Source organism: Tauraco erythrolophus, chromosome 2, assembly GCF_009769465.1.
Source record: "Tauraco erythrolophus isolate bTauEry1 chromosome 2, bTauEry1.pri, whole genome shotgun sequence".
Lineage (NCBI taxonomy): Eukaryota > Metazoa > Chordata > Aves > Musophagiformes > Musophagidae > Tauraco > Tauraco erythrolophus.
In genome coordinates, this window is record NC_141466.1 from 87242719 (window position 1) to 87270154 (window position 27436).

Genomic DNA, 27436 nt, shown 5'->3' on the forward strand with positions numbered 1-27436 from the left:
GGAGAGCAGGAGAGGCTGATGGTTTGGTGGCTCAGCCAAGGCTGTGGGTTTGTGTGTGCTTCCCCACCGAAGTGGCCTTCACGAGGAATGCACGCTGGCTTCTGCAGCGAGTAATTTGCAAAACATTTGCTTTTGATCAGATGGTCTTCCTGCACAGAAGACAGTCTTAGATGTGAACTATCACGATCAGAGCAGAGACCACCAAACCCACCTGTGCTTGCTCCATAGTTGTGGTAGCAGCTTTTATTCACTTCTGACTGGAGCTAGAGTGGAGTGAATGACCTGGGGGTGAAGGTGATGATAACAAGTTTGTGTGCAGCTACTGGAATGAATGGAGGTGAAAATTTGCTGCTTCTCCATGGTACCTGCCAGCATGTGCTCTGTTATTTACAGGGTCAAGTCAGTGTGGCTTACTCCCCTGATGGAAAAGCAGTACCCTCTTCCATGTTTACTGTGGGTACTGCTAAATGCACATAGGCAGTAATTACACTCTGGCTTTGCCCTGGGGCGACTTCTGCCCAATTTTCCTATTCCTTGCAGTGTTTTCAGTTAACGCAACAGCATAGTTGAGCAGATATCCAAGATCTTGTTCCAAAGGCGTGAGGAGTTTCTTGTTGCATAACACCTGGCTCCCTTCCCAAATGGCACCATGCTTTCTTAGACTTTAAAAAGCCTCAGAATGAGCCGCTCTTAGCTGTTCTAGGCTTACTCACTGGAGATTCCCACCAGCTCATCTTCGATCGTGTCCCACTGGTTATTTTGTATACCATCTTGCCTGTGCAAACTCATAAAGCTATAGGTTTGGAGGTGACTCATTACTTCTGCACTGTATGTCCTCTTCCCAAATGATACAAAAATAAAATGAGACTATTTTGATGTTACTAAACTGATGCCAGAGCAGGAGCTTTAATGCATCATGAAGCAAAAAGATAAGTTATTAAAGATTTATCCAAGCTTCCTTACTTTAGTGGCTGAAATGATTCAATATGTACACACTATGGACAAACAATAGTTTCATTTACAGTGACAGAACTTAAGAATAACAGCAACCATTGGATCATCTTCTCTGACCTTCTGTAGATCATAGGCTGTTACGTTTCACCCACTTATCCCTAAATGAAGCAAGGTGCATTTTCTAGTCATCTTGAATCAATTTAGGCATTTGCTCTCAAAAAATAAGCAGATTACTAATCCATCTATTTAATTATAGATTTCTTCCATGAGAAGTTGGAACAAAAACTAGTAAAAAATGAATATTAAGTCACCAAAATGTGTCATTCATTGTCTCCTATTTTCATTTTATAATTCTTGTAAAAGAATAGATCATCTTAGATCATAGACTGTTTCAGTTGCAAGGGACGTGCAACGATCATCTAGTCCAACTGCCTGACCAATTCTGGGCTGACCAAATTAAAGCATCTTATTAATGCCTTTTGAACACTGGCAGGCTTGGGGCATCGACCACCTCTCTAGGAAGCGAATTCCAGTGTTTGACCACCCTCTCAGTAAAGGGTGGTAAAGAGAAGCCATTTCCAGTGTTTGACCACCCTCTCGCTTCCTCATGTCCAGTCAAAACCTCCCCTAGTGCAGCTTTGAACCCTTCCCATGAATCCTATCACTGGATACCAGGGAGAAGGGATCAGCACTTCCCTCTCTACTTCACCTCCTCAGGAAGCTGTGGAGAGCAATGAGGTCACCCCTCAGCCTCCTTTTCTCCAAACTGGAGAAGTCCAAGTCCTTAGCCACTCCTCATAGGACATTCCTTCCAGCCCTTTCACCAGCTTTGTTGCCCTCTTCGGGACGCATTCAAGGACCTTCACATCCTTCTTCAATTGTGGGGCCCAGAACTGCACACAGTACTCAAGGTGAGGCTGCACCAATGCTGAATACAGCAGGATAATCACCTCTTTCGATGGACTGATTATGCTGTGTTTGATGCACCCCAGGTTCTGGTTTGTCCTCTTGGCTGCCAGAAATTTTGTCCCTCTTTCTTAATGGCCAACTATTGTAGACAGTAGGACTTGTAGCATAGAAACAGTTCAGTAGAAGAGCCAGAGTTGATGAAAGACTAGCAGTTCAACATAAAAGTCTCTAATAGCTCAATGTGTATTCACCAGCAATTTCCCAGTTACAAGCTTCATGTATATGTTGTAGCTTTCCTAGCACATTATGCTCAGCACAGCACATTCACTTGTATACGAAGCGACTCCCTCCTCTTGGCTGGAGTGACATCGCCAACCTTTAGTCCACAGCCCAGTTAATCTTTGTTAATTATAAACCATGAGATGCCACTGCAGACCTGGATAGCATCCTGCAGAAGCAGGAATTTGGCCAATAAAAGAGTAGATTTACTTTGTAATCTGCACTGAGTTTTGCTGACAGCCACTGCAGCATAAGATCAAAGGCAGCAGGAAACAAGGCTTTTTTAGCAGTGCAGAGATGGCTTGGTTTTAGGCAGAGCTGCCCACCAAAGGTGTTGGCACCATGAATTAGAACAGCCAGGTACCACTTCTGATGTTAACTGCCCAGTTCCAAGTACTTGGATCCACTCTACCTGAACATAATGCAGATGAACCTAACCTGGAAATTTTATGAGTCCTACCTGAGGGATGAATTTTCCCATGGGATCTAGCACCCTTTGATTATACAAAAATCATATGTTGCCTCTACTTGAAGTAATAGGTATACATTTTGCTCGGTATCACTCTTTCTGGCCAAAAACCTCCTCAAATTAAAAAAAAAAAAACAAAATGTGAGCCCAGTAAGTTTTAATTCAGTCATGGAGAATACAGAAGTGAGAAAGTATGATCTAGAAATTCCTGTTCCACGATCACCTCAAATTCCCTAGTGCAAGTCTCAGCAAGGGTAGTACTGTATTTATGACTGAAAAAGGCATGAGTCTGTCTTCTGTAGCTAATGGAAACAAGTGAGGAATAGTAGGCTGCAAAAGCTTTCGCACTGAAAAGAGGAAGAGGCAAGTATCAGGGAGAAAATAGAAACTAAAATTTTTGAATGTAATGTATTTTTGCTCAGAATTATACTGAGTGACTTGATGCCAACATGGGGGCCAAACTGAGCTTTGTTATTAAAGGAGACCCAGCTTTTACTGACCTTACTGGTAAGAGGTGAGGAGGCATCCTCTTCCCTCTTCTGGTAGATCCTTGAGCAGCAAATCATGTGGGGACTTCTCTGAATATAAATGCTTTACTGCAACCACTGTGAGCACGCTCAAGTCCATGTCGAGTCCACCCTAATATCTGGTTACTGGATGACAAAGAACAAACGCTCCAACTATTTTATTCTGAACTTAGGACCTAAAAAAGTCATTGTGTTTGAGGTTCAATAGCAAGTTAATCCTTCGGCTTCTAAGAGAACAATCAATTGGAGTTAGAATTCGATATGCAATAAACAAATGGGCTATAGCAAAATCTTCTGTCTAAAACTGTGTTTAATTAAAAGTCAAGCAGCTCTGAATTTTGGAAAGCTCCATAAGGGAGAAAGAACATTGTCTTTTTTTTTGATAAAAGGCAGCCAGCATAGCCTCCACAGTTAACGTGAATTCACTTACCTCTTAATAGAGGTACCTGTATATATGTACTGATACAAATATGCTATTTATATTAGTATAAGTAGTTGAATTCCCTTGGAGATAAAACTATTACCCAAGAAAAATGCATGGCACTTAAATGCCTGGCTAATTATTTCAGTAGTTTCCTGCAGATAATCCAGTCTGTTGTTTTTTTTTTCACCAGAACAGGCAATCATCTCTCCGACCTTTGTTCAGGGTGAAATTTGCACAGACTCTGATGAAAATTTGCCCAGAATACAGTTTTGGTCATAGCTTTTTTTTGTTCTGATGGAAGTTCTGCTTCCACAGAGATGCTAGTCTCCTCAAAGCGAATGGCAAATTTCCCAGTGACCTTACCAGGTAACTCACTGTAAGCTTCAGTCCAATTTTTATTCAAGAAGGGAATGAAGAATAATGTAAAAAAAAATCTTTTTCCATACTATCAAGAGTACATATCTCATCATGAAGATTATTCTTTACATGCTTTTATATTGTTACTTTCCAGTTCCTCAATGCTGATACTGTAATAAGCACCCAGTATCTTCCATTTCCACTCTGGACTCCAGTCATGCATTCTGATTAATATAAAAAGGACAGTATTTAGAAGAACTCCCCACCCAACAAAATTCAAAGTGGAATATCACATTTTAACGAGGCCCATTCGAGTGCAGCAGTTTTAATAGAATTTCTGAGCGGTTTCCTCTGAAGATAAATTAAATGAATTAAAGTCCAAATTGCTGCAGTATGGAGTTGATAATTTTTCAGCTCTCTCTGTATCACTACCAGGAATTAGAATATATGTTTTGTAGGAAGCCTTGCTGGAGTGTTTGACAGAGGAAGAAAGGCATATATATGCTAAGGAGGAGAATTTAGCATTACTTCAGCAAATATGTGCAGATTGTCTAATTCCAACTCCTAGTAAGCTTAAGTATAATATTTAGCACAGAATAAAACAGGAATTAATATATGATAGCCGTTAGTGATAGGAAACACTTCATCTATGAATAATACTTGAGGATTTGGGAGTACCTGTTAAAAGAAACATGCCTATTTGGTACAAGCTAAGCTATATGGATGATCTGGTGGTATCAGTGACATGGGACATATTTCCAAAGTCAAGAGGACAGGAGAAGCACCTTGATTGCCTGTGAGTCAATAGACCTATTTCCTACCCTGTTGAAATTAGGGTAGCATGATCAGATAAGTTTGAATATCCTGCATAATTATCGTAACACTTTATTTTGTATAATTAGTTAATTTATATTATGAATTCCAATAGCAAAGGAGGGTCTGAACTCAGGGTGCATTCGTCTTGCTTTCAATCTTGTACATGCAGTTTTCCCTATTTTCAGATACCTACGTTGCTTATTCTGTAGCCTCAAGCAAATTCAGACCTTCTGACCTAATAGGTTAATACCCTGGTTTTGTTCTTTAAAATAACCTCTACTGTGAATTTTAAAACTGTCTGCTGCATTGATTTATTCTTAATTTAGTCATGCCATTCCATGATCAAATTAAGTAAAATTACTTTTATCTATTACTGTAGAAGCAAAGTATTTAAAGTGCTTTAAACTCTTACAGTTTCCCAAAAAGCGTCTAAAAATCCATATGTGCAATGCCATTTTAATACCAAAAATTGTCATTTAAAAACTGATTTAATAAAGGTTTAAGGAGTTTTGTCGTTTCTCCATTACGATGCATTAATCGGTATTCTTTAAAAAACATAATACTGGTCCGTTAGACCTTCAGTACTGACCATGGTTGGAAAGTTGGGGAAACGTGCACAGAGAAACGCGAAGTCATTGCAGCAAAAAGCATTGCAGTCCCACCTGCCAGCCACCCGCAGGGACTCACAGCTTCCCATAGGAACCCAAGAGCAATTTCCTCAAAAATTACACACGCAGCCACCATATGAGGCCTGACCAAAGGTCCGACTGGTCCTGTCTCCGGCTCAGTGGAATCGATCGGGAAGGTGGATTTTCTAAGCTGAGATGTACGTCTCGCAGTGTAGGTGTGCTAACAGCTACAGTCTCCCCACATGTAGGAAACAGCTTTTTTCTCTGTTTTCTGCTTTGTTCCTAGTAATTTTTGGCAGTTAATGTGCTTTTTTTGGCTGCTCCTTAACACTGAGTTGCCCTTTTTGTGGAGCAGCCAGCACGGGGCTTGGGATTCCTGGTGGCAATGGCCAGAGCCCGTTGCTGCCTGTGCGGCGCGTAGATTGTCTGCTCCCACCTACGCCTCTTTATTGGCACACTTCTCCATCTGCCGATTTGTGACGCGGTCACGTAGCCTGTCACCTCTCACAGCTGGCTGACCTGCCTGACTTCATGTCGTTAGGAAAATTTGTCACCTCACCGCTCGCCCCCTTGTCCACGTTATCTGTGGTTACGGTGAAGAGTGCAGGTCCCACAGCAGACCTCTGCAGAGCTTCAGCTGCTTCCTCCGTTGCCGTGTTTACTCCTCACTGGTTTCCTGTCTTGTACTGAGCCTTTTATCCATTCCAGTACCTTCCCTGACTGCTTGTTTTCTTTAAGGCTCTTTGGAGTGGGATTTTGTCAGAAGCCTCTTAAAGACATAGAAAGGGAAAGTGCATCTTCTTTGTCAATGTGCCTGTTGACCCCTGTTGTCCAGCTTGCCCAGTAGGTCAGGCCAGGCAGAGTCCTGTGCTTAACGCCGTGCTAGGATGCCGGTTCCTCACTACTGCTCACTCTCTCTAGCACTTACAGCTCTGTTTCAGAGCTGAGTTGGCAGCTATGTGGCTGAACTCTTTCCTTCGACAAGGAGAGGTGGAGCACGTGCTCCTCTTCCGTAGCTCAGTGCATAGAGCAGCCTCCTACCCTCTGCTCTAGAAGGAGCAGGGATCCCATCTGCCCAAGAGGATCCCCTAATCCTCAGGCCCTCCAAGGCCGGGGGAACCCAGATATCAGCAAAGCTGGTCTGCTCAGAGTAGAATATATCCTTATTTATTGGGAAAGCATGAAGTGAGGAGGTCGTTTACCTAGAGGAGAAAAAGTGAGGCTCTAGGCCTTGTTCCAATGACAAATACAGAATGGAAATATTTCTTGGAGATGATTCTTAAGATGAGAGATGAAAACAAATGCGTCGTTGAATCCTCACAGGGTCTAGGTGTAAGAGAGGCGCAAACCTGCTTAGGAGTCATGATACTTAGGCATGCCCAGGAACAGATTCTGTGGCATCTGAGAAGCTCTAGTAGGGCTGGGAGAAGGATACAGCTGGTGCAAGCAGCCTTGGCAAAGCTAAAGCTAATTTGGAGAAGGAGGGAATGTCCCTTGACGCAGAAGTTAGGCTGTGCGTGCTCTCATTGCTGTTCTGTGCAGCGGAGACATAGGCCTTTGGAAAGGTTGATACATGGAGATTACTGGCTTCTGAAATGAAATATTAACAGTTCCTACTAGCTATCAGGATGACCTGTGAAAAGAGAGATCATTGTGGACAACGGCATGAGAAAGCTGCACTAGCTACTGGGTGTTACGTCAGGTGACAGATGAGTCCCTAAGACCTCACCCTTTAACCTGGCCAACCCTAAAGAAAATGCCTGGGCAACATATCTGAATAAATATAATTTCAGATTTGGACAACTACAGTGGAAATTAGAGATATAAATCACTTTGTGGATTTGGCACTTCATCTTCTCTTTGCAGGATGATGCCTCAGCTGTTTTTTAACAGCTTAGCTCAAAAATTCTGGACAGCTAAATAATGTGTAGTTAGTGTCATAGACAAGAATGAGATAAGAACACTTTGAGGAGTTTGAGGGTCTGCTACTGAGGCAAATAGTATCGCGTGTCCAGAAAACCACCACCAGAAGTCATCGTGTGTGTTCTTATGTATGTTTGTAACTGTTAAGAATTCATGTTGGAACTAGTGGTCTCCCACTGATCTCTCTGTGTAGTAGTAATTGGGTGAAGAGGAAGTCACGCAGCATTCAAGGTTGTGAGAATATACCTTGTCTAGTGTCCAGCTCTGATCCTTCTGCATGTCATGAGTTTCTAGAGCTCTAACCACACTGAGGGTCAGATGCTGTCTTAGAGGACTTGCCTCAGCTCCTTCTCCCGTAGTCATGATAAGCGTATAATTTTTGCAAGCTTTACAAACTTGTTCTGTGCAATGCCCAAGCAGCTACAAAACATTTGAGAAGCTGGCAAAATGAAAATGCCTTGAGGATGGCTCATTCGTAATTGTCAAAGAGACCTGTGAGGGTTCTTTTGTCAGAATTTTTTCCAGAAGCCTGATTTAAAGAGCTGTTTAAGAACACGCTTACATTGAAGTACATTCACAGCCTAGGGAAGCTGCTGGAGTTATGCCTTGTCATTAGGCACGTGTTTCAGTCCCTAACAAGCAGGACCTTAGGTTGTGAGGGTCACTTTCTCACTCTGAAGAGTTGGGAAGGGAGCACTTTTATAATACTTCTTTTGCTCATTTGCTGACTAGTCGGTAACAGCTAAAGCAGTTCACGGATGACAGCTATATATGCTTGTGTGGCCAAGCCCAGCTCTGAGCCCACCAGTGCCATCTGCAGTTGCTTTACTCTCTGTTCCTGACAGCAGCAGTGGAGAGGTGGGACTCATCTCACCCAGCTTCAGACACCTACATTAGAAACACCTACTTCTGAGCTTGTCACCCCAGACTGTTTAGAGAGAAACAAGCCCTTGGAGAGAGTGATTCATCTGGCTTGTTTTAATCGTCTGCTTTAGGAGGAGATAAATCGTGCTATGGAAATGTCTTTTTTCTGTCTACTAACTATGCAGAAAGTGTAAATGACTGTCTCAGATACACAAGTCTGCACAGCAGATGTCTCAAACTGAGAAGATGAATGCCACCCTTGGTTTTTATCAGTATCACATTTTTAACATATACAGAGAGTGCAGTGTGGTCCTGTGGTAAGCCTTTAGCTGGCTAGCTGTGCCCAGGAGTCTTAAGCCTTAAAGTGCTTTTACAGTGGTCTGCACGGGCTATTTCAAGGTGTAACCTCTGCTAGGTGGATTTTCTCTAACCCAGTGCAAGTGTCTATAGTCAGTGAGAAAGGGCACATCACCTAAGGCATCTAACTTCTGTAGGGTAAGCAGCACCTTCCACTGCCTCTTTTTCTCCCTGGCCTCAGCCAGGAGCACAGAGTGAGTAGCTCAGGTATAGATGTCCCTACCACAGGTATCTGAAGTCTGAGAGGGGTCTCATTCGTAATGGAGGAAATAAGATAGCTGTTTTCTGGGGTTGGGAATCCCCATGGGTAATGGCATTGACATTAGCATTGAAGGTGATTTCCTTCCATTGCTTCTGAATGCCATGAGAGAGATTGGCTGAAAGACAGGGAAGAGGAGTGGTTCCAGTTGGGATTTACGAAACAGAAAAATGAATGAACAAAAAGGAGAATGAAAAGCCAAATTTAGTAGAAGCAAGATAGGCATTTTTTTTCTCTATCTCAGCATCTGGATTTACTCTTTTGGGGGATACAGTAGCATACAAAGCAGTCTAGTGCAAGGGGTAAAGGAAGAAACTCATTAAAAGTCTGGAGGAGGATGTCCAGAAATAAAATTCTTTAATGTCCTGCCTCATCCATTCTGAAAACCCATTTTACCATCTTTAAATTCATGTGCATTCTGTTGCCAGCTGGCCCTTGAGCAGTGTTAGAAAGAGAATGAGGAGCTTCTCATCCATGTGTGGGTTTGATGTAACCCCATCTGTGCACCTGCGACTTGGGTGACAAAAACTGTCCCCATGGGGACACAGGGACTGGGCAGAGAAAGATATAGCTCTGGGTGTTATGCATGCCAGCTCTCAGGCAAGTCCCCAATATGGTGAATAGGAGGATGGGACCACATGGTTGTATGTCATCTGTAGCATTTCCAAAGACAGTCTGGCTTTTTAGGGCAGATTACATCCCAGGTATCCTCCAGGACAGTGCCGCATCCACTGGAAAAGGCTGTGCCTATTTGGCATGTAGCCCTCTGGCAGCACAGGAAATCGTGGGACCATGATACAGTTTCACTGACGGATAGTTAAAAAGAAGTCTCGTTTTGTAACTGCTGATCACGAGGTCAGATTTTTACCCCAAAATATGGGGCCTGTCATCTTGAAACCCATCATACCTAGGATAAGTTTTTACTCCATCCAGCATGTAAGTGCATCCAAAGAATGAGCACGCCTAGAAGTGTAAGTTTTGAGCTGCAAGTTCACTTTAGAAATGATGCCTGCAGTACTGTCTTGTGCTGAAAGTGAATGTTTCTGCTGGTGTATTTAACACAAAGTTAGATGTACCCGGACAAGTTATTTTGCCTGTGGAGCAGAGAAAACATCAATAAATTTATTTCTTAGGCAGTAATTGCCATGGAATAGAGTTAAAAGGCAGTGATATTCATGCAAGTTGTCCAAATGAGCTGCTGACTCATGGGTATGCACACAGCCGCAGTGGGCGGCTTCAGCTCTTGGTGGGGAGAAAATCCTCACCAGTGTCTGTTGTGGGGTGTCCACCAAACACTGTATTATTTTATGTTGAGTGGATCGGATGGTATAGTTATGATTTTCCTCCTTTTCAGTGATTGCCAAGACTACTGGGCCAGAGGACTAGACATGTTATCTTGCTGTCTCAGTGATCAATTCTTATTTTAGAAAAACTAACACAGCTTCAGTGTTGTGCTTCAGAGCAGCTGCTCATCTTGGGGTATCAGATACCCTAGTGGCTTAAGGCATGTTCCCTAGTGTTAAATATCTTCAGCAGGAGGGGTTTAAATTCTAGTTTTGTGCTTCCCAGGGGAACAATTGCAGAGAAGACGGGGACGGTGGATACCCTGCTAGCTGTCTTCTCGAAGTTGCCTGGCTCTCCCAGTAGCTGCACAGATGCAAACTGTGAGTGGAGGGAGGCTCTTCCCTGCATTGTCACAGGGGCACAAACCCCTCCTAAGCTCTCACTTGGTACCCTGGCTGCCTGAGTTCATTTTTTCTGTGCCCTCCCGTCAGTCCATGGGAAGGAGTTTGTTAGGGTGTGTGGAGTGTTTGGTATTACAGTGACAATGCCCAGTAGAAAAGCTTGAGAGGAAACAAAAAATTCAGTTATCGTTGCGGTGCTTGTGTGGTGGACAGTAAAGAGGGCACAGGCAGCTGCCTCTTACGTGGTGAAAGTAAAAGAAATGAATGTACCATTACTCAGTAAACTGAACTCTGACAGATCTGTGCAGCGAGTCAGGCAAGCAGCATTAGTTACAAACGATATATTACAAAGAAAATATAATAAAATTATTTTGGATTAGCTGATTTTTTTTCACTTCTGGCTTCTTCTAGCATTTAGCAGGTAGCTTGAAACCTTTCATTACGTGGTTAACACAAAGCGACGTTAGCTTTAGACAATTCATTGGCCTGCTGGTGCGTCTCCTGTTATGTGGGAAGCTGCCCACACGATCTTCTATTGAAAACTGAACTAAGTGGGAGATCAGCAACATCCTTATCTCTCTTAAAGCCGCTCAAAAAGACTAGATGCTTATACCTTTACTTCTGTACACTCTTTTTAGATTTCAGGATCTCAAACAGAGGCCACAGTTCTTCCCATTGCAAAAATACAGCTTTACTAGGTAAACTAATGGTACTTTTAGCTCAGATCATGCTTTTCTTATCTGGAAATAAATAATTAAATAATTATCTCCATTGGAATAAACCTTTTATTTAATAATGTATTAACTCATGTGGATACAAATTTAGGTTAACCTGATTTTAAGAGATTTCCCATTCCAAATACTGATTCTTACCAGGATAAGGAAGTATTTTTTGTATATGGATCTCTCTTAGTCTGCCTTGAACATATATAAATGTTTGACAATAATACAGTCTCTCGTCCTGGCTGTACTTTTATTTTTCTTTTCAACTTTCAGTGCATGCAATGATGTCTGGACGCTTTTGAAGTTGTGAGTCCCTGGCTTCCAACATGAATTACTATTACATCCTCCTTCAAGTGAATGGACCAATTAAACTGAAGTCACCTTTAGCAGAAATCACTGCTGAGTGTTGCGTGCGGGTGACTGACGGCTTTAGCGGGTGTTGAATGGCGTGAATTTAAGAAAGGCAGGTGAAAGCCCTAAAGGCAGTGGCCTGCTGCTGAGGTCTACCAGCACGTTTTGATCTCCGTAGGAACTGAACCACCTAACCTCACTCTGCTCTTTCATTCACAAGCTGGATATGGTATCTGCCAATAGCAGAACGATAGCAGGGCTATAACAATTCATGTTTAAGGATGTAAGGGGCAAGGTGTTTTAGGAGAGAAATTTGCAGCAGCATGCTAGGCTCAGTTGTACGGGGGCATAGTTCCAGTCCAGTCTCATTTGGTGCAGGACTCGAGCTAGAAAAAGTTAGGGTTGCCTAGTCTGAAATGCTCTTCAGGGCAGCTTAGGGGTTGGTCTAACGTTTGCCATCTGGCTACAGCCTCAGGGGAGCTGTTTTGCTAGAAATCACTGAAATGCTTGGTGATCCAAGTTCAATATTAATTGTGCTACTTATGTTGCAGTGATCATGCTTAACTACAGGATTAAAAACATAGTCCCCTCTCTCCTTTAAGAAACACCATATTTCATAAGCTGCCCAGTTCTGCATTTTCCAAGACAATAGTAATTCCAAGTGTTATTGTAATCCCCTTTGCTGAGAAAGAAATAGACTGATGGAACCATGCTCTGCACTCACTGAGACAGAAACAGGAACAGCCACCAGAGAAAAAAAAAAGATCAAGAGGATCCTATATCCTGCTTTCACTGGGCTGAAGGCAGTAGCTTGGAATAGAATGGAGGCAAGTCCATGCTCAGGCCCACAAGCGAATCCCCTCCCTGCCCACTTCACCTTCCCAGGTGCCTCTGCACAACAGGTATGAGGCTCTCAATGTGCAAGGACTGTTGATGGATGATGTGGATGACGGTCTGTCTATACTGGAGGTGTTTCCAGGGTCAGAAAGGCCTACCCCCCGAATCATGAGGAAGAAAAGATGGGTAATAGTTGTAGGCAACTCTGTTCTGAGGGGAACAGCGGATCCAATATGCCAAACAGACCCTCCTCCTAGGGAGGGTCTCTGCCTCTCAGGGGCCCAGGTTAAGGACATCACTAGGAAATTTCCTGGCCTGATACGGCCCTTGGACTATTACCCGTTACTGCTCTTCCATGTAGGTGGCAATGAAGCTGCAAAGCATAGTCCAAGGGCAATCAAGAGAGACTTCGGGGCCCTGGGATGGTTGATAAGGGGATCTGGTGCACAGGTTATTTTTTTTACTCTCTCCTTCCAGTTGCGAGCAGTGACATTGGAAGAAACAGATGTGCCCAGTCTATTAATATGTGCCTCCGTGGCTGGTGTCATGGCCACAATTTTGGATTTTTTGATAATGGGATGGCCTACACGGCACCAGGCTTGCTGGCACCAGATACGATTCACCTTTCTCAAAGGGGAAAGAGGGTCTTTGCTCATGAGCCAGCAGAGCTTATTGACAGGGCTTTAAACAAGACTTGAAGGGAGAGGGGGATAATATCAAGCTTGATCAGGACAAGCTGAGAGCACCTGAAGAGCAGCAGAAAGGAATTCCGGCCACTCCAGCCGGTAAGTCAGCTTCATTGAGGGCCCCACTTAAATGCCTCTATGCAAACATGTAGCACGGGGAATAAACAAGAGGAGTTAGAGATGCGTGCGCACCTGCAGGGCTATGATGTTATTGGCATCACGGAGACATGGTGGGATGGCTCCTATGGCTGGAGTGATGGAACGGAAGGATACAGGCTCTTTAGGAAGGACAGACAGGGGACACAAGGAGGAGGTGTTGCCCTCTATATGAAAGACCAGCTGGATTGCATGGAGCTCCACCTGGGGATGGATGAGGAGCTGACTGAGACGTTATGGGTCAGGATTAAAGGGAGGACAGGGACAGGTGACATTGTAGTGGGAGTCTGCTACAGGCCATCTGACCAGGAAGACTGTGCAGATGAGGCCCTCTATGGACAGATAGGAGCAGCCTCACATTCATGAGCCCTTGTCCTCATGGGAGACTTCAGCCACCCCGATACCTGTTGGAGGGACAACACAGCAAGGCAGAAGCAATCCAGGAGGTTCCTGGAATGCATGAATGATAACTTCCTTCTCCAAGTGGTAGAGGAACCAACAAGGAGAGGTGCTATGCTGGACCTCCTTCTCACCAACAAGGAGGGGCTGGTGGGGAATGTGAAGCTCAAGGACAGCCTTTGCTGCATGAAATGATGGACTTCGAGATCCTTAGGGTGGTGAGGAGGGCACACAGCCAGCTCACTACCCTGGATTTCAGGAGAGCAGACTTCAGCCTCTTCAGGGATCTGCTTGGTAGGGTACCATGAGATAAAGACCTGGAGGGAAGAGAAGGCCAAGAAACCTGGTAAATATTCAAGGATCACCTCCTCCAAGCTCAGGAGCAGTGCATCCCAACGAAGAGGAAGTCGGGCAAAAACACCAGGAGGCCTACATGGATGAAAAAGGAGCTCCTGGACCAACTCAGACACAAAAAGGAAGCCTGCAGAGGGTGGAAGCAAGGACAGATAGCCTGGAAAGAATCAGAGAAATTGTCCGAGCAACCAGGGATCAGGTTAGGAAAGCTAAAACCCTGATAGAATTAAATCTGGCCAGGGACATCAAGGATAACAAGAAAAGCTTCCATAGGTATGTCAGTGATAGAAGGAGATCTAGGGAAAATGTGGGCCCTCTCTGGAAGGAAGTGGGAGACCTGGTTACCCAGGTTATGGAGAAGGCTGAGGTACTCAATGACTTCTTTGCCTCAGTCTTCACTGGCAAGAACTCCAGCTGCACAGCCCAAGTCACAGAAGGCAAAGGCAGGGACTGGGAGAATGAAGAACCACCCACTGTAGGAGAAGATCAGGCCTGAGACCATCTAAGAAACCTGAAGGTGCACAAGTCCATGGAACCTGATGAAAAGCATCCACGGGTCCTGAGGGAACTGGCAGATGAAGTTGCTAAGCCACGATCCATCATATTTGAGAAGTCATGGTAGTCTGGTGAAGTTCTCAACGACTGGAAAAGGGGAAACATAGACCCCATTTTTAAAAAGGGTTAAAAGGAAGACCCAGGGAACTACAGGCCAGTCAGTCTCACCTCTGTGCCCAGCAAAATCATGGAGCAGATCCTCCTGGCGACTATGCTAAGGCACATAGAAAATAAGGAGGTAATTGGTGACAGCCAGCATGGCTTCACTAAGGGCAAATTGTGCCTGACAAATTTGGTGGCCTTCTACAATGGAGTTACAGCATTGGTGGTTAAGGGAAGAACAACTGACATCGTCTACCTGGACTTGTCCAAAGCATTTGACACTGTCCTGCACGACATCCTTGTCTCTAAATTGAAGAGACATGAATTCCATGGATGGACCACTCGGTGAATAAGGAATTGGCTGGATGGTCGCACTCAAAGAGTTGCGGTCAACGACTCAATGTCTAAGTGGAAGCCAGTGACGAGTGATGTTCCTCAGGGATCAGTACTGGGGCCAGTGCTATTTAACATCTTTGTCAGCGACATGGACAGTGGGATCGAGTGCACCCTCAGCAAGTTTGCTGATGACACCAAGCTGTGTGCTGTGGTCCACACACTGGAGGGAAGGGATGCCATCCAGAGGGACCTTGACAGGCTGGAGAAGTGGGCCTGTGTAAACCTCATGAAGTTCAGCAAGGCTAAGTGCAAGGTCCTGCACATGGGTCAGGGCAATCCCAAGCACAAGTACAGGCTGGGCAGAGAATGCATTCAGAGCAGCATGGAGGAAAAGGACTTGGGGGTGTTGGTTGATGAGAAGCTCAACATGAGCCGGCAATGTGCGCTGGCAGCCCAGAAAGCCAACCGTAACTTGGGCTGTATCAAAAGAAGCGTGGCCAGCAGGTCAAGGAAGGTGATTCTGCCCCTTTACTCAGCTCTTGTGAGACCCCACCTGGAATACTGCGTTGAGCTCTGAGGTCTCCAGCATAAGAAGGACTTGGAGCTATTGGAGAGGGTCCAGAGGAGGACCACAAAGCATAAGAAGGACATGGAGCTACTGGAATGAGTCCGGAGGAGGGCCATGAAGATGATTCGAGGGCTGGAGCACCTCTGCTATGAAGACAGGCTGAGAGAGTTGGGGCTGTTCAGCCTGGAGAAGAGAAGGCTCCGGGGTGATCTTATAGCAGCTTTCCAGTACCTAAAGGGGGCCTACAGGAAAGCTGGAGAGGGACTTTTTACAAGGGCGTGTAGTGATAGGACAAGGGGCAATGGATTTAAACTGAAAGAGGGGAGATTTAGATTAGATATAAGGAAGAAATTTTTTACATTGAGGGTGGTGAGGCAGTGGAACAGGTTGCCCAGAGAAGTTGTGGATGCCCCATCCTTGGAAGTGTTCAAGGCCAGGTTAGATGAGGCTTTGGGCAACCTGGTGTAGTGGAGGATTTCTCTGCCCATGGCAGGGGGGTTGGAACTAGATGATCTTTAAGGGCCCTTCCAACCCTAACCATTCTATGATTCTATGATTCTGTGATCTGAGGACTGGAGCACCTCTCCTATGAAGACAGGCTGAGACAGTTGGGACTGTTCAGCCTGGAGAAGAGAAGGCTCCAGGGAGACCTTCTAGCAGCCTTCCAATACCTAAAGGGGGCCTACAAGAAAGCTGGAGAGGGACTTTTTACAAGGGCATGTAGTGATGGGACAAGGGGCAATGGCTTTAAACTGAAAGAGGGGAGATTTAGATTCGATATAAGGAAGAAATTTTTCACTCTGAGGATGGTGAGGCACTGGAACAGGTTGCCCAGAGAAGTTGTGGCTGCCCCATCCCTGCAGTGTTCAAGGCCAAGTTGGATGGGTCTTTGAGCAACCTGGTCTCGTGGAAGGTGTCTCTGCCCATGGCAGGGGGGTTGGAACTAGATGATCTTTAAGGTCCCTTCCAACCCAAACTTTTCTATGATTCTACGGTTAAACTCAATGCCATATTTTTCATTCATTTATGCGTCCTAACAGCATCAATTTGAGTGGTGTGTTAAACCTTTCTACGTACATCAGAGCAACATGTAATTTTCACTTCCATTTTACGCAGTACCTCCTAAATCTAGAGGTGATAATTATTATTTGCATTGTAATTGTGCCTCAGTTGAACCAGAGTCTTTGCAATGATCTAAAAACGAAGGACGTTCTGTGGCAAGATCTGGTGGGGTTTTTTTTGTTCTGGCAAAGCTCCACGTGATTTCAGAAGGGCCCAGGATTCAAAAACTAAAGTGCAGGCTGGATTTCCTTAGTAAGCCCTGTGTTTTCTTCTCTCCAGGGGATGAGCGCTCCCGGGAGTCTCCAGCCCCAGCCGAAGCACAGATGCAAGCCGGGGCGGAAGGCAGTGGAAGGGTGAACCGCTGTTGCTGGAAATGCTCTGTGACGCAACTCAAGAAGATTTTCTGGGGTGTGGCCGTGGTTCTGGGTGTCTGCTCCTCCTGGTCGGGTTCAACCCAACTAGCAAAACTGACCTTTAAGAAATTCGATGCACCCTTCACTCTAACGTGGTTTGCAACAAACTGGAACTTTTTATTCTTTCCTTTATATTATCTTGGACATGTTTTTAAGTCAGCTGAAAAGCAGTCTCCAAAGCAAAGATACAGGTATGGGAGTTTTTTTTCCTCTCCTGTGGCTCTTGCATGCTGCTCTACCTCTTGCAGACATTTTATTCAGATCAGTCAGTTAAATCAAACTTGCATTTGCTTTCCTCTCCAGGTTTGTTAAAGGATGTTCTGAATGGATTGTGTCCTGTGCTAGGTGATATGTTATTATTCTTAGTACATTTTCATTTCAACAGTAAGAAATACAAGTTTATTTCCAATACATGCAGGTCACGTAATGAAAGTCCACATTTTCTGTAATTACTTCTCAAGAGTTTTCTGTTCAGACCTCCATGAACATCATTTTTTTATTAATATCTTCTTCCTCTACTAGCAGCTAACATTTATGGCAGTCTCTGAGTAAGCCAAATAAGCTTTTCTTTTCCAAACTCAGGACTAGTGCAGTGCCTTGAATAGCCAAGTAAAAAGTATTGCAGTATTTTCCTGGCATTATGCCGCTGACATCAAAGGCCAAGCTCGGATCCCAGTTAAACTCGAGCTGTTGTGTTTATTTCCGGGAGGAAGCGCAGTCATAGCCAAAGGCAGCACTTTGTCTTCAGCACACCTTGTCTTTACAGCAAGCTAAACCCACAAAGCTTGAAGCGCTCATGGAGAGCCCTGAGTGCCCGTCCTCCGTGAGGGCCTGAGGATGCTCTGGCTGCTTGAAGGACTGCCTCTTGGTGAGCGCTCCTATGTCTCATCTCGTTTTGGCCTGAGAGGTGTCTGGGACAGATGGGATGACTCAGCCATCAAGATGTCTCATGTCAGAGAGCTTCCCCGATACATGGAAGGATGTGAACAATGTTTTCCCCTTCTGTTACACAGTGGGGCTTACAGCCTTTTAATGAAGTAGCTCAGAAAGTAAACAGTAAGAAGTACACATTTCTCAGCTTCCAGCTGTGCAGCAGCAAGGTGGAAACTTACTACAGGAAAAATCTAAGAAACCAGGGTACTCTGGAAATGCTCTACCTCAGATGACTAGGATTAAGATTATAAATACTGAAATTTTGCTGCTTAGCCATTGTCACAGTTTCTTCATCTTCTAAATCATTCCAGGGCTGCAGAAAAAGGAAAGTCACTGTTCACTGCGGGTCCTGGCGTAGTATCCAGAAGTTTTAAAGGCATTTTCGTAAGATACCGTGTTTCTTGCACTTCAGTCTTCAGTTTGTATTTGTTGTTTACTCCACAGCAAACATGGTTGCTTCAGAGATGAGAAGTATGGAGGTTAGAAAAAGCAAAAGTTTAATCTAAAAACAACAAAAATGCTGGCCCAAAACAATTACCTTTTCGTTTCTTTGGTTTTTAAGTATTTTTCTTTCCAGCTGCTCTCAGATAATGTTTTAAATACTGCTGAACTCTGGGGTGAGCAGTTGTGGTTTGCCAGATCCCTGGGGTTAAAACCAGAGCATTATACTCTTTGTTGCTGCAGTTAATTGATATGGTTGGTAGTTTTATGTCTCCCGTTTAATTAAATGATGGCTGAGTTGAAGAGCAGGTGCGAGCCCTGCAGCCTGTTTGGGATGCAGGGGGACATCATTACAAGTAAGCTTGCAGCAGGCTTAGTGAAGAACGTGCATTTGTGTGTCTGACCAGCAAATTGAATAGGGTGAATTTGCAGAGGTTTTTCTTGGTGTCAGGGTAGACTTGGGCATTTGGAGATATGGCTTTGGTTCCTAGCTTTGCTGCAGATTCGTTTTGTGGTTTTGAGCAAGTCACTACAGACCTTTGACTTCCTTGTACTCTCTGCTCATTTGGATGAGACAGTCTATGTCAGAGCGAGGACTGTCCCTTACTATATGTTTATGTAGTGTCTGCCTCAGCATGTCCACTATCTACGCTGAGACCCTTCAGTGGTCCTGCACTAAGAATAAGTATAAAAAGAATTATTGTTCATCTGCCTGCTCCATTATGGCTGAGATGTCACATGAACATACATCTGAAAAGCCAAGTGTTGAGTCTCAGCATCCCCTCTTAATTGTTCGTCCTTTTTGCATATTCTATATATATGCTTAGAGAGAGAGAGAGACATATACAGAGACTTTGCAGCTCTTTATGAGGCATTACCATCTTCAGGAAAGCTTGCACTCCAGGAACGGTTGGACATGTTAGGGAGGCATTGCATGGGCTTCTGGGTAGTTCAAATAAGACAATTCTGACCTGGAACTAATAAGCAACTTGCTTGATCACTTGCTGCTTCATTTATCCATCACCTTCATTTATATTGTATATACTATCTAAGCTCTCTGGCAGGAATTTGCAATGAGATAAATGAAAAGGTGGTAGTGGGAGAAGGTGGAAATATGACATCTAAGTCACCTTAGCAGTGAGGTAGTAAAGGAAGGGATTCTCAGATCTTGCCTACACAGGCACCTAATTTTTTTGGCAGCAAAGCTGCCCGAGGATACCTGCACAGCCACTTCCTCCTCAGCAGGGCTGGGCAGCTCAGCCTCCCCTTGCCGCAGCACAGGCAGTGCCTTCGCACCACCCCTTCCTCAGTGGGCTCCTGCACGGGGCCTGAACCAGCAGTGTGCTTTAGGGTACCTCGCCGTACAGTTTAAGAGCATGTAAGGAATAGCAAGCATTAAGAAAAAAATGTTCAAAAGAGGGATCATAAAATGTAGGAACGGTGAATAGATATATCGTCCCTCCTATATAGATTATATGGTTTATTATGGTTTAAAATTCCTATTGTGTTATACCAGTGTGTGTATATATATATACACTATGCTGGATACATGTGACTTCGTATGTTTTGTAGTTTCACAGAAGAACACACCTGTCATGGGCACAAACCAGTTTAAAGCCACACAGATTTTTTTCTGTTTTATAGCACATATAATCATAACAAATTTGGCACCAAAATTTTATAGTAGCACATTAAATTTAAGAGCAAGTTTATTCAGTTTCTTTATAAGATTCTGGGTATTAGGCCATAATGTAAAGTATTAAGGATTTCTGATTGACCCATGTCGCATGGTAAGGAACTTTCGATTTAAGCTGAAGTAAACTGTCAGTTGTGTCTTCAGCACAGGGAGAGAGTCACTCGTCAAGGCAAACCCGAACTCATGCATTCATGTCCAAACTGCTCTAGACTCCCTGTGCAGCTCCATCACATACCAGAGTTGTGCCCAAGTGCAGACTGCTCAGGCAGATCTTGTCCCACGCTGGCTACCAAAGGTGCCACCCACCCTTGGCACAGGACCGCGTGCATGGAGAGTGACACAGAGAGCTCTGGCAGGCCACAGAAGAGCACGCCAGGGTCCGTGCTGCTCTCCTGCTGCTTGTGCAAGTGCTCACTAGGTTAAAATAAAATTACAGTAACTAAATTATCATTCATTTCAACCACTGTCAAATCCAGAAATAACACATGTAATGATTTATGCACCTAATGGATCATTCAAGACTACTTCATTTTGGCTTCATACTTTTTGCTTCCAAACTGCTTCATGAAATGACACAATTAATCTGATGAGCTACCCTCCGTCATACCTACATTATTAATTTATGAGGTAACATAAATTAAAAGCACTAGAGCTTAAAGCTCCCTGGCTACATGAAAGATTAAATTAAAATCTCTGTAAGTTATTGCTTAGCCTTGTGAATCTCTAGGCAGGTCAAAACACACCTTTTATAAAGATTCACTCTGTGTGTGCCAACTAGGGGAGTAACAAAGGATTGTGATTCACATTTTAGCAGGAGAATACATCAGAAAGCTTGTTTATTTTGATGCTGTGGTCTTATCTAATGATTTTTTGAGAAGGAAAGGGCAAGACTTTCCAGAATGCTTTGCATGATTATTTATTTATTTGTTTAGCATTTAGATCTTGATTTTTATTTCATAAAGCATTAGGACTAAAGAAGACATCAGAAGCTAAAAGTAAATCTCTTCTATAACCTTGACTACAGCTGATGCATTGGGTGAATGAAAATATCATTGCACGTACCTGCGCTGATCTACAACCACATTTGAACATGTTTTAACATGTTCTTTTTCACTGAATCAGTTTTGTCTCTATACTACCCCCAAATTAGCTGCCACTAATTTTTCAGAATTTGAAGATTTTTCTTTGAAAAGAAAGAAAAAAGTTGCAAGTAAAACTGAAGTGTATTTATTTCTTTGAAACAGAACCAAAATGCTGGAGGATCTCACTTACTCTGATGTATCAGAATATTAACTTCACAAGAGTTACTTTTGATTTATATGCATATGGGCTCAGAATCCAGACTTAGCTCTTCAGTGGCCAGAAATTATCAGTGCCGTACCTTCACATGATGTCCAGGAGAATGTGGCCCAGTTTCTAACTGTCTTTCACATGTATTTATGCTAGCATGGAGGAGACGAGGCACTAGCCTGGCATTCCCAGTAATTCCAGGAGATGGGTCCATTAGTTTGGTCCTGACTCATACAAAAAGTGCCACTGGCCGCACCATTGGCACTGCCCTCTTCTGCAGCCCACAGAGAACCTGGCCATGCAAAGCTGGAACCAACTGCCTAGCCACGATGAAACTCTAAGGGGGAAGAAAGTCAGAGCCTGATTTGGCATGACTGGAAGCTTTTTTACTATTGATTTTCAGCATTTTGTATTCATGAGTCTCTCTTACCCAGCAGCATTAAAACGTTGCAGTGTGGTTGACTTTTGGCATCCTACCGATTTATGTTACTACTTAGGTCGGAGCTTCACCACCAGAGCAGACAGCATTAACAGAGTGGTAAATAAGCTGCGAAGGCATCAAGACATGATGAATGCAAGTGTTTTTAGCAAATGTCACCCAATGAAGCATGTTTTCTTTCAAAAAAATTTCAGTTTATAAACTCTATTTGTCTACTTCAGTACATTAGCCTTAAAATAATACCTATTTACTTTGTGTTCCTCAAAATAATATCACTTTACAATTCGAGTTCCCATTAGCTTGTTGGGAAAAAAACACACCACAAAGACCAAGAAGAACCCTTGAAATTAAAAAGAGATAGCATCTGATTCTTGATCAAGTTAGATAGATACAAGCCAGGAGTAACTCCAAAAATTTCTTAGCCAGCTGTCAAAAATATGCTTTATAGGCTTCCTGCTCTTGAGAAAATAGGTAGGCCTCCAGCTCCAGAGTATTTCTAGATTATCTTTCTGTTCATGTAAGTCTTTTCCACACACTGAAGACAGTACCAGGGGTTAGATTAGCAAGGAAATTTGCCACAGCTTGCTCCTTGATGCCACACTGCGTATTCCAGCAGTGCCAGCTTGGAGCTGAATGCCCAGCTTCCTCCTGAAACACGGGGAGAGCAAACACCTGCAGAGACAAAAACATGAGACAGCAGGGAGGAGGCGTGTAAGGTAAATAGCAGGAAAGGCTGAGGAGAAAGAGAAAGTCTGTTTGCCAAACTTTAGCTGTTAATTGGAACCCTTCACCATCCTAGAGTTAGGTGCCTAACTGGGCTTGAGGTGGCACTCCTTTGATGTTTTCCATCCAAAAGCTTAAAAGACTGCTCCCAGACCCATTTTAAAGGTGGTAGTTTTTCAGTTCCTCAAATGCGTGGTACGGAAACTTAGTACTTCCATTCGGTTGATGATGTGAGTGGCTGGCAGAATGCCCTAAAATTAATGCCTGAGTCCTAACTTCTCTGGAGGTAGCTCTCACAATGCAAAGCCTGCATGTGCGTCTCGGGAACATAAGTTGGCATTTATATGCTTACCTCTCTTTCTAAACCTACCCCAGCTTTTACATGTCCTGAAAACATCTTTAAGAGACTTTCTTTAAATTTCTGTTTGATGAGCTAATTTCTTCTATTCAGGTAGCTAACACTGCCTTTGAGAGCTCATGTCTTAGCTTCTGTGAGAAAATGGTCATGATTCCTTCTTTAGGAAACCAGTCCTTTCTAATTTAGCCTCCTAGGTTATACTTGGAGATTGCTTTTGTATTTCAGACTGTGGTGTTCTGAAAAGAGCTTGACATTCATGCCTGCTGAAAAGCTTTCCCTTAATCTCAAGATCCTTCATCTGTTGAGGATCACCTGTTCTGGGCTTTTGGACCTGTGTGGAATGCTAATCAAGAGTAAAAAATAGGTCCTGCCTGATCAGGAGAAACATATGTTTGTTAATCTTGTGACTGGTTTGCAAAATCATTCCAATGATGATTGAATTAAGCGGTGTCCTGTAATTTTGTCTCGTTGTTACATTACTTTTGTCTTCTCTGCTGTGGCTCCAACAGATGCTCTAAAATAATTACATTGTATGCCTCCTATGAGGTAACGGTGCTTGAGGCAAGGACTAGAAAGAGAAGTAATTGTTCTTGTTACCTGCAGACAGGGCATGTGCTATGAAAAAATGTGTTTATATAATGGCTTTTGCTTGGAAAAAAATCTCATGTCTTGGAGCACTGAACGATCTCTGGTCAGTAGTTAAACTGCATTTTATTAACTGGCTCTTCCTCCGGTTAGTAAAGCAAGCTGCCAAGCTTTTAGGCTACTAGGGCTTTTCTCAGGAGACCTCAAGAGCAAATCCATCTATACTGATCCTACCCGTGCTGATCTCTCTGCTTGCAAAGCAAGCCAGGCTGAAGGGACCTCAGGGTTCACCTTCTCTCTTCCCTGCCACTAGGCATGACCTGCACTCACAAACAGAAAAATAACTGCATTTTATGGCTGGCAAAGGAAAAAAGGGACCAGGAAAAGAGTATGTGATCATGTTTGCCGTGTGGGGAAAGAAGCAGAAAGCTGAGGTGAGCATGAATATGCTGTTTTTCCAATCATCATACCATGGAAGAAGGCAGGGTTCCCAGCTGGTCTTTTTGCAGAAAGTGTTTTACCTTGGTTGTTACATCAAGTACCTTGACACCCAGTGCACAAAATTATTGAACAGGGACTATCCTAGACAGGTTCTCCCATGTTGTTTATGACAGCAACAAGACCAAGGGAGGAGCGATAAGGAATTCTGCATATTTTTTTTCAGCCCAGATCTGTGTTATAACATCTTGAAGGCAGCTACCTTTAAAGCTGCTTTAAAAAAGGAAAGTGCCTGTATGGCAACAGACTTCGTAGCTATAATTAACAGCTCTCAATAAAGACGGATGATACAGTGGGAAGTGTTGGAGGCTGGCAGTACTACAGAAGTGGAAAAAACCTTTTTGTCCAGCTGCCTAGTGGTTATGGACCATGTCCAGATTTCCCAGGATTGTTTGTGTTTGTGTGGAAAGGCAGCCTCATATAAATGCACAAGTACCTGGCTGCAGATCCTGTTCAGTCCGGGTCTGCGGGAGCAGGCCACCCTTGCTTGTTAGTCAAAGCCATAGCTGGTGAAAAGGGAGAAATAGCCAAAGGTGAAGATTGGCAGCAACACAGCTATATGAACAGGGCATCATAAATTGAATAATCCTGTCAAGCAGCTACATAATGTTGTCTGTGAACATCCAAAGGGTTTTTTGGAGAGAAACAATGGTTAAGATATGAGCTGATGGGCAGACAGTTTCATGTATATACTCGCTCACCCATGTACAACCATTTGTGTGTTTTCCAGTGTTAAAATGCCTTTCCAAATGGTAGCTTTCCACCAGAGAATCCGATCTAAAACGGAAGGACAAACAAAAAAGGTTTTGTTACCTTTTTCGCCTGCTTTGGGTGGCAGTTAGTGAAGATGGCTTCTCTTCAGCCTAGCTGTAGAAAAGAAACAATCCTCCTGTTGGTCTGTTTGTCAGTCCTTTGGGTCAGGGCTAAAAATCAGAGTTTAAAGGAAAGAGCCTCTATTACTTCATGGCTTTATGGTCATTGCCATATCATTTGGGTCTGTTGTCTTCAGCAAGCCTGTACTAGCCAAGTCTGCTGTGGCTACCCCATCTGTTCCTTTTTCCTCCTATCTCCAACTGAGGGCTTCCCCATGTGGAGCTGGTGTTGGTTGCTCATGGTTTATTAATTTATAAATTGTGTTCCTTCTCTTTGGGGCTGGGAGGCTGTATACTCATTACAGAAGCTGCTTATTTCACGCGCACTTAGAGACTGCTGCAACGTTTCCTTTATATCTTTGACAACCTTCCATTGCCTCAGTGAAATGTTCAGACTCCCACATGGGGAATGGGCCTCTGGAAACCTTACGTGAAGGATGGCATCCCCCGTCTCTTTCAGCAGATGCAAATGTTAAACCCCAGGGATCTCAAGTCATCGCAAATGTCCCTTCAGTGACAGAGCGGTATTAGCCTTCATGAAGTACATTGCTAACACGGACGCAGGGGTGGTATGAGCCCAGGTCCATTCGCTATGGGAAGTCTCTGTTGCTCTATTTCATCTGGCATTTGCCCTTGCATTGCATCTAAAAAACGTTTTGCTTCACCAAAATACTGGGGTTTTTTAACTTAATTCTCTTCACCGTATCTATTGTAGAGGCCAGCCAGGCCAGTTGAAAATTGTATCCGGCTTTTTTTTGCACTGAAGCTACAGCTTTCTTCACTAGTCTGGCTTATTATGCTTTCAGCTGGAGTACATACAGATTTCCAAGTACAGAAAGATATTTCTTCAGCTATGAAAAGCTCTCCTATTAAGTAGCACGCTAGAAAATGAGAATTGCACCTCTACTTTCAGTACCTCTTAATAGTACCTAGAATAAAAGTGAAGCTAGAACTCTGTAATGCTGTCTGATATTTTTGCCATCTAACAAATGGTTCTGCTGTTAGACCATCTCACTATAATATCCTGAACATGAGGTCACAGAAACATGGAGTAATTCTGGCTGCCGAGGACCTGGAAAGGGAGGTCTCTAGTTCAACCTGCTCAGCGCAGAGCCACATCATATCTACTTTTTAGTTTTGTTAATGGTTAGTGATCTGCAGACACTGATTGAGACGAAGTTATTATTATTTATATGGACTTCATTGCATCTTTTAATGTGCTGTCTCTAGGTACTCCAAAATTGCACTTACCAGAACGTGTTGATATGTTGGTACCCATTCTGCTGCTCTTTGCCCCTTTTTGCCAGAGCCACCTTAAACATTTGTGTGTCCTTAGGCAAGAACATGTTGATTCAAACCCTAAGGATTTTTTTATTATCCTTGAAATTTTACAAAACATTGTATTAACCCAGTATAAAGTGTTTCTGCCTAACTTATTTTTAATAGTCAAACAAATTTTCAGGATTTTCAGTATTTCATGAAGTTCTCTATATTAAACATGATGGGTCCAGTCAGCACTTGACCCTAGCTGGCACAGCTTCACTGAGTCCCATAATAGTATGCTGATTGCTATCAGAGAAGGATCTGGCTCAGTGAATATTAAAAATAGCAAGTTAATAACTATTTAGATGTGTTTTGTCTTTCCTTCTTTCAGACGAGAACTCAGGCTTTGACCAGGCTGAAATTCACCCTACTCCACTGATTTATTTTTTAAAAAATGTCTGGATTCTGCAGAACTGAAGTAGAAAAACTTAATGTTGAAAAATAGTATCCCAGAATGATATACTAATGATACAGTATCCCACAATGACGTACAGCCAAATGATCAGTTGCCTTCCATTAACGTACCTGCAGACCTGCACTTACTTATGAAATTTTTAGCAATTAAGGCCAACTCTCTGAAAGTCTTGCAGCATTTAACAAAGAGCTCTATGGATTTCATAGATTTTTCAAACAACTTAAACAACCATGCTCTTCTGTAGTTCCAGGTAATTCCTATAATGCCATTGCTTTCTGCCTTACCAAGTTCCACATGGCTTTTTTAGTAGAGTTGTACTCTTCATCGTGTAAAAGGGATAACTATAGGGAATATGATAAAGGTCAGCTAAATCATGTGTGATTCGGAGAAGGTGAGAAAAGAGCTAGGTGACATCAACAACAAGTGAGGTTTCTGAAACAGTGGAGGAGCTTTCTAACAGTGTGCAACTGGGCTGTCAGGAGTCAGAAAAATAAGAGGAGCCTGAAAGAGTGGTTAGTGCTTACTTGGGATTCGTATATGATGGGTCACGTAGCGTGTTGTGGGAGCAGATTGCATGAGCTCTGCTAAAACGTAGCACTCACATGAACGATATAGTTCTTTTAGCGCTTCTATGAGCTAAGCTAAATGAGTAAATCCTACATGACTGGACAGCATGCTTAGTGTAGTATTGCTAATGTGCTGAGTCCTGTGGCTGGCTGTGGATTCTTATCGTGGGATATTCCAGAGCTCAGCAGCCACAGAGCCATCCAAGTTATAGGGGTCCAGAAAAGTCACTCGGGAGTATCTCAGGAAGTGTGGTGGGTTGACCCTGGCTGTATGCCAGGTGCCCACCAAAAGCTGTTCTATCAC

At 43.5% G+C, this 27436-nt stretch overlaps 1 protein-coding gene across 2 annotated transcripts in view; it reads left to right on the forward strand.

Moving 5' to 3' along the window:
- SLC35F3 (solute carrier family 35 member F3) overlaps positions 1-27436 on the forward strand; it is a 190570-nt gene that overhangs the window by 123008 nt on the left and 40126 nt on the right. For both annotated transcript variants that reach the window (XM_086627511.1, XM_086627519.1), the window contains exon 3: positions 16860-17184. In XM_086627511.1, the coding sequence (XP_086483637.1) occupies positions 16860-17184 (325 nt within the window). The remainder of the gene's footprint in view (positions 1-16859; positions 17185-27436) is intronic.